This window comes from Habropoda laboriosa, unplaced genomic scaffold, assembly GCF_001263275.1.
Source record: "Habropoda laboriosa isolate 0110345459 unplaced genomic scaffold, ASM126327v1 scaffold33, whole genome shotgun sequence".
NCBI classification, from domain to species: Eukaryota; Metazoa; Arthropoda; class Insecta; order Hymenoptera; family Apidae; genus Habropoda; species Habropoda laboriosa.
The window spans coordinates 516,967-523,625 of NW_017100187.1; the positions used below are offsets into that span (position 1 = coordinate 516,967).

General features: G+C 44.6%; 1 protein-coding gene across 1 annotated transcript in view; it reads right to left on the reverse strand.

The window, feature by feature from the left end:
- The window catches only part of LOC108579683, a 12,592-nt gene extending 6,206 nt beyond the window's left edge, over nt 1-6,386 (reverse strand). Inside the window, exons 1-4 of the mRNA XM_017943270.1 lie at nt 6,308-6,386; nt 4,049-4,207; nt 2,811-2,851; nt 2,104-2,202 (exon numbers count right to left, since the gene is read on the reverse strand). Coding sequence (XP_017798759.1) covers nt 2,104-2,202; nt 2,811-2,851; nt 4,049-4,196 — 288 coding nt within the window. The 5' untranslated portion in view covers nt 4,197-4,207; nt 6,308-6,386. The remainder of the gene's footprint in view (nt 1-2,103; nt 2,203-2,810; nt 2,852-4,048; nt 4,208-6,307) is intronic.
- Between the last annotated feature and the right edge of the window lie 273 nt (nt 6,387-6,659).

Here is a 6,659-nt window from a genome sequence, read left to right on the forward strand (position 1 = left end):
GTTCGTTTATTATTAAATATTTTTACACGTTTAACTTATGCTTTTCCCCAATTCTCGTCGCGTATTTTATTCAAATTTTCTTATATTCTAGAATCGAAAAAGCCATGGTGGTCATCAGTGAGTGGAGTGCCTCAAATGTTTAGAATAATTAAAATAAAATAAATGTTGTCAACTAACAATTTTGAATGTCATAGCTAGCTAGACATTATTTTCAATTGAAAAACAAAATTATAAAGCATAATACTATAATCCTATGCTTAAAATGTATTTTCTTGTGGCCGCCTGACAGCAACCTGTAAATCTGGCGCGACAGTGAACGTGTTAATAAGTAAATGTTGTTCAAATTATGTCGTGTTTTATGTCATATTCATCAGAAAAATCTCAGCAATATGTTAAGAAAAATTTCGGGATAAAAAAACGTAAAATTAAAAAAGTTGATATCTAAATCGCTTGGTTGCTCCGACTCACGTTTCATGCTTATCTTTTATTCGCTGGCCTTGTCTAAATTCGGCAAACTACAAAGGCGGGCGCGAGGCTCGAAAACGTAGTCCCTGACTCTACGAGTGTCAAATTCGGCAAACTACAGAGGCGGGCGCGAGGCTCGAAAACGTAGTCCCTGACTCTACGAGTGTCAGTTTTAGCTTCCTTGCGGTCTGACACTTGTGGAGAATATACAGGATTCGACTTTAATAATTTGATACTTTATACTCAATTTTAATACTCGACACGTCGAGTAAAAAGGGTTAAACGCGGGATACAGAGTTAGGAGAATATTTTTTTCTAAAGATTCATGGGAGCGTGTCCGGTGTTTTCGCTGATTTGCACATCCCGCAGAGAGCGTTTTATTCCGCGTCATCTGCGTATCTTCCCACGAGCGCGTATCTAAGCATTAATTAACCGATCAACGAGGAAAACGGCTCGCGAATAGAACGGATAGGCTCTAATTAATTCGGATGTTCATAATTGAAAGAGTTCCGGAAAGTGCTTAGTCGGTGGTGCTCTTAAGTGAGGTCTGCACCGTCACTCTTCCGCTGTGAATACTCTCTTCCGCAAGTTTGTCCATTAACAAACACACGGAATCGATAACGCATTTAATGCATGGGACGAGCTATTAGAGGGGAACGCGATAAAATTCCCGATTGATTTTCATCGGTCGTGCGTGTAACAACGGTCCGCCGATAAACGTCCGACGTGTATGATTTTTATCGTAGCATCCTCGATGCACCGATGCCAGCATTACCGGGGAAAAATGGAAATTTGTCGGGAAAAACAGTTTGAAATTTACATTTCTATATTTTCGCTGCTCTTGAAATTTTTTGATGAGATACTTCAAAGAAATTTTAGATGTTTAATTGAAATTAGTGGGAAATTACTGGGAAAAAGTATGAATTTTTCAGGAAATCATTTTTGAACTTCCAATTCTAAATTTACAGAAATGATTTTCGCTGCTATTGAAATCTCCAAATCGGACGCTCCAAATTTACCGAAATCTTAGATACTCAATTGAAATTAGCGGCATTACCGGGAAAAAAGGTAAATTTTTCACTTTTAAATTTCTATTCCTAAATTTCCGCAAATTATTTCCTTTGATATTGAAATCTCCCAATCAGATACTTCAAAGAAATCTTAGCTGCTCGATAGAAATGATTGGCATTAAAAATATAAATTTCCCAAGAAGAACAACTCTAAATTTCCGCCTCTGTCGAAATCTCCCAATCCAATACTTAAAATTTCCTCAAACCCTGCAAGATGTTCAATCCCCGAATTCGATTCCCAAAATTCACTTACTTCGAATACCGCCGCTGCCCAATCTTAATAAACGATACAACGTGTAATCAAGCAGTCTATTGTAACAGCGTAACATTATCAACGAAGGAACAATTCGCCTCGTTCCTTCGTTTCTCTATTTTCGACGTACTATCGCAATCAATTATGCAAACTCGTTTCCATTTGGAACAGTAGTTCACGTTCCAACCGCAATTCGAATATTTCTTGGCAGCCGTCGAGTTAATCGCGGCCCCTCTCCCCGTCTCGAGATTCTCAGGGTACAGAAGGAGGGGTCAAGTGTGGCGAAGAAAAAAAAAAAAGAAGAAATTTGCTTGCCAAGACGCTATTCCCCCGGCTGTCCAAAATGTGCAGCGATCTGCAGAAGTCTCGGCCGCCTGCCGGACACGGTGTATCTATCGCCCATTCGTTGCACATCTGTGAACAGATACGCAAAGAGAGACACCGATATTAGCCAAAAATCGACATCGAGCATCGTTGTTTTCTTTCATCCAAGCATAATTCACTCCGGACTCCATCGATCGGTTGGAACTTTGCCAGTAGTTTTGAAAACGGGGGTGAAAGGTCGTAGAGGAAGCGGTTCATTGCGGCCACTCTTACGCTATCGAACTTAAACACAGAAAGAGAGAGAGAGAGAGAAAAGAAGAAATAGATACTGGCCGGAAGTCGCGGTGACCGTCGAGAAATGACCGATTTTCCGTCAGCGGAACTCCCATTCAGACGTGCTTAGAATTGATCCAAGGCGACGAAAATCACTCTGTCCCTCTCTCTCCCGTTTCGCCGGGGAATCGTCGACTGGACCGATATTGGCAATTTCTTTGCGACGACTTCAACCGGAGAAGTAACTAAAATGAGAGAGAGGGAAGGTACGAGATTGGAGTAAGGAAGTTGGAGTTTGAAAATAAGTAAAGATCGATGGAGAGAAACGATCTCCTCGGGGCTAAACGATATTCCGACCGGACACACACACACACACACGCAGACACTTAAGAGAGAGAGAGAGCGTTTAATGGACTCGTCGATACCTGGTTATCGCTGACGTTGACGCAAGTGTAGCACGTTAGACCTGGAACAACAGAACGGGTCGGTTTTGGAGTGAGTAATAGCGTTGCACAGGGGCTCAAGCACGAGACAAAGGGCGGAGAGACTGCAACAATTAAACACGCTTAGGCGTTCGTTCGATAGAATTCCGCCTTCACGGCGCGGTACGGTATATAGTACACTTAACGCCGCGGAAAATGGATTGTGCCCCGTCGAATGGAACTCTCATAACGCCCGTCGACGGATCGCCAAACCGACAAAAGCGTTTCCCTCCAAATACACGCTGTACTACTCCCTCAGTCTGGCGTAGTAATTAATACTTTTTACCACGGATACTCGGTAGAACGGCTGAGAGCTTCGGTTAGAAGTGTTTCACTGTCTATTGGCCCGAACTTTTCTTCGAGGCAACGATATACGAATTACGAAGCAACCGCTTGTCTCTTCGCGGTTTTACTTAAATTGCCAATGGTAGAATGTTGAAAGAAGCGATAAATATACATGTAAGTTCGCTGCTTTTCAGAGAGCATAATCTGAAATACTGAGAGACGTTCTTCGATGAAAAAAATCCTCCGACTGAATAGATAATTCAGAATTAAAATTGTCCCCTGTAGCAGCCCGCGTATAGAGCTACCCGAGTCTTTGTAGGCACTTTTAGAAATTGCTTCCGGATCAGCCTCTGAATTTTCCTTTGTCTCCGGAATCGTTTGAAAATTGCGTCCTTTTAATGAACTCTTCACCGTCAAAAGCTGGGAAAGTCGGAGCGAGTATTATGGCGGGTAGAAAATAAGGGTGGCTGCTTCGTCGCGGAAAAAAATTCTAACTCAACTTTAACGAATTCCATTTGGAAAAGTTCCAAAGGTAAACAAGAAAATCCAAACTCTATCTACCCAAAAATCCCAATTTGTGACTCGAAAATCAAAGAACCATTCCGGGACACTACCGAACAATATGTTACAGACGAGGTGTGTAGATCGTAGAATGATTTGTGGTAATGGAAGGAGGGAGGGTGGGAGAGGTGGCAGGATGGTAAAGTGGCCAGCGAGATCTGTAAGCGGTAGAAAGCCAGGATGGAGGATTAGTGGAGCTCGATTGCAGGATTCGAGAGGGCTGGATAAGCTCGAGTTACTCGAGCAAATCATAGATCTGTTTGCCTCCCCCTCTTCTCCGCCCTTACCCCGGCTTCTTCGTTCTCTCTCTCTGCTCTTTCAGCATCGATACCCACGGTAGATGTCTTCCTCTTCGGCGGTGGTGACTCCCTTCAGACCGTCCTTCTGCTTCGTCTCCTCCTTTCCGTTTCCGTTTCCGGAGAGGACGTTTCTGCCGCAAGTTTCCGCAGCCAGGAGAAGCCCGACCATCACCCACGTGATCATTCCTCACATCTCTGCAACGAGAGGAGAAACAGGGCTGTGACGTTACGTTATCATAGGATAACATGTGTGTGTTATAATCTCTGTTTTCGAACGGTACGTGAATCGAATCGCGATCGGTCAGAGAGAGAGAGAAAGAGAGAGATACCAGCTCTCCCCTCTTTCTCCGTTGACCAATTCGTGAATCGTGAATTTCGCGAAACCGGGAATCCGTAATTTGTCGATACCCAGCGCTTGAAGAGAGACAGAGATCGCGCGCGAGAGTAAAAAGGAGAGGACGTCGTGTATCAAAGGATTATCGTGACACGACCGATAAATTACTCTTATCACGCCGGCGATACACGACCTATCGCGAGCTTCTATCGGCTACGGTGTACAACCACCTCTCTTACTCGGTCTGGTTGATTGGTGAAGAAAAAAAGAAAAAATGAAAGAATTATTAGAGTAGAGAAGAAAAGGAGGGAGAGACAGGTCTATCTAGGGGAATTTGGGAAGATTGACAGGGTAGGAAGGAAACATTGTCCCCTTTGCTAGAGCCGTTGTTCCAAGCGAGATATCGGAATTTCAATTTGCGCCGGGTTGATCGAAGGATTTATCGTCTTGTACGAATGAAAATGGCTGACTGTAGAAGGAAGACGAGAGGGAGAGACGTGGTCGTCTTTCAGCAGAGAAACCTCGCGCAGCTCGACAGATACTACGGCAGAATTCAAATCCGGATCAGGAATTACGAGCAAAGAGAGAGAGAGAGAGAGAGAGAGAGAGATGGTTATAGGAAGGGGTACGTCTCTAGTTTAAATCCTCGTGGAACACGACCACCACAAGGACCAGGCCTCTCTCTTCGAACTCTTGTAGCCCTCAGCCTGTCTACAGATATTCCACCCTCTGATTATCCGTATCGTTTTCTTTCGCGTTTCATCCCCTTTAACGTATCATCCGAAGAAACTTTTCGGATCCAGGAAGGAAATTGGATCCCCTGGGATCTCGTGGAAAACATAGAAACGCATTCTCGATCCTCTATCTCTCTCTCTCTCTCTATCGAAAAAAAGAGCGACTTCTCCAAGTCCCTGGGAATTTAAATCGTACCGATGCTTACCAGAAATTTTGCCAAGATCGTACGATACGCTCCCCTTTAAATTACTCTTCTAATAGCCCCGAGCTTCGAATTAGTACGAATAGAGCTCGTTATCAGAAACGCGTATCGCGTTTCTAATTATTATTGTCCGTATTGGAAAAATTCGCGGAGTTTCGTTGAATGGTATAACGGATATCGTAGGCGAGATTGCGAGTTCAAACGTGGAAGAGAATAATCCTATCGATTAAAACCCCACTGCTCGGATTCGGTCAGTAGGAACACACTCCGACAGCCGGGCTGTTCCACTTAATCAATGGAATACAGATCGATGAATATGCTGTTTGAAACGTTGCTACCACGAGGTACGAGAGACAAGAGTACGTATGGAGGGGATGGATCTGTTCTTTGATACAAAACGTCAATCAGCAGCTCGATAAGGCTGATCCTTTCAATACATTTCTGTTAACAATTGTCAGGCGCACAGCATCTCTCTCTCTCTCTCTCTCTCGCCCTCTCTCGGTTTCCCGTGCGGTAGGCAAAGTGGCGGTTCGACGTTGTATGGCGTAGGCGGAGGGATTATATCGGGCGCGAATCGATAGTCAGAATTTCCAGGTGAATTCTCCGGGTAGATCACGGCCGAAGTAACACGATTATTTCGACCGTATCCAGGCCAGGCGAACGTCGGCCAAGAAATTCACGAGCTCTCGAATATCGCGCAGCTTTATCGTTCGATCGGTTGCCCCTGAACCAAGGAGCCAACTTTAATCTCTTTTGGTGAATGACGAATGGTAATGGCCATTATACCGTGAAGTAGCCTCGTATTTCTTAGATTCCAACTCGTATCTATTGCCCTCCAACCCCTCTTTTCACCATTGGTTATGTTCACGTTCCCTTTACACTACGCGGACCTCGATTGGATGCTGTGCTTTTAACAAGCCATAGACAGACACGGAAAGAGAGAGACAGAAATAGCGAGTGAGAGAGAGAGAGAGAGGGATAGAGGGGCAATTAATTGGAAAAGCAAATGCGAGCATGGCTATACCTAGACGATAGGGTAGGATCGAGTTTAACCGTGTCCAGAGTGCAGGATCAATCCCAGTCGGTTTAAATCCTAGTCGAACATGTCGTCCACGAGAATCGTCCGCGGGTAAACTGATCCACTCGACCGTTGGACATGTCAATCGATGGATATATCCCAGTTCCAAGCCAGCCATGTGTACCAGTTCTTCGGGGCGTAGATCAAGGTTCAATTCTACGGGTCGGTTGACCTATCACTGCCAGCCTCCGCGTCCTATCAGGCTTTCGACGAACGTTGCTAAACCCTTTCTGCTGGATAGGTAAGGTTTGATCTACCGTCTCGTTCGGTGCGAGGACCAAGAGGGTGAATTTGTCGC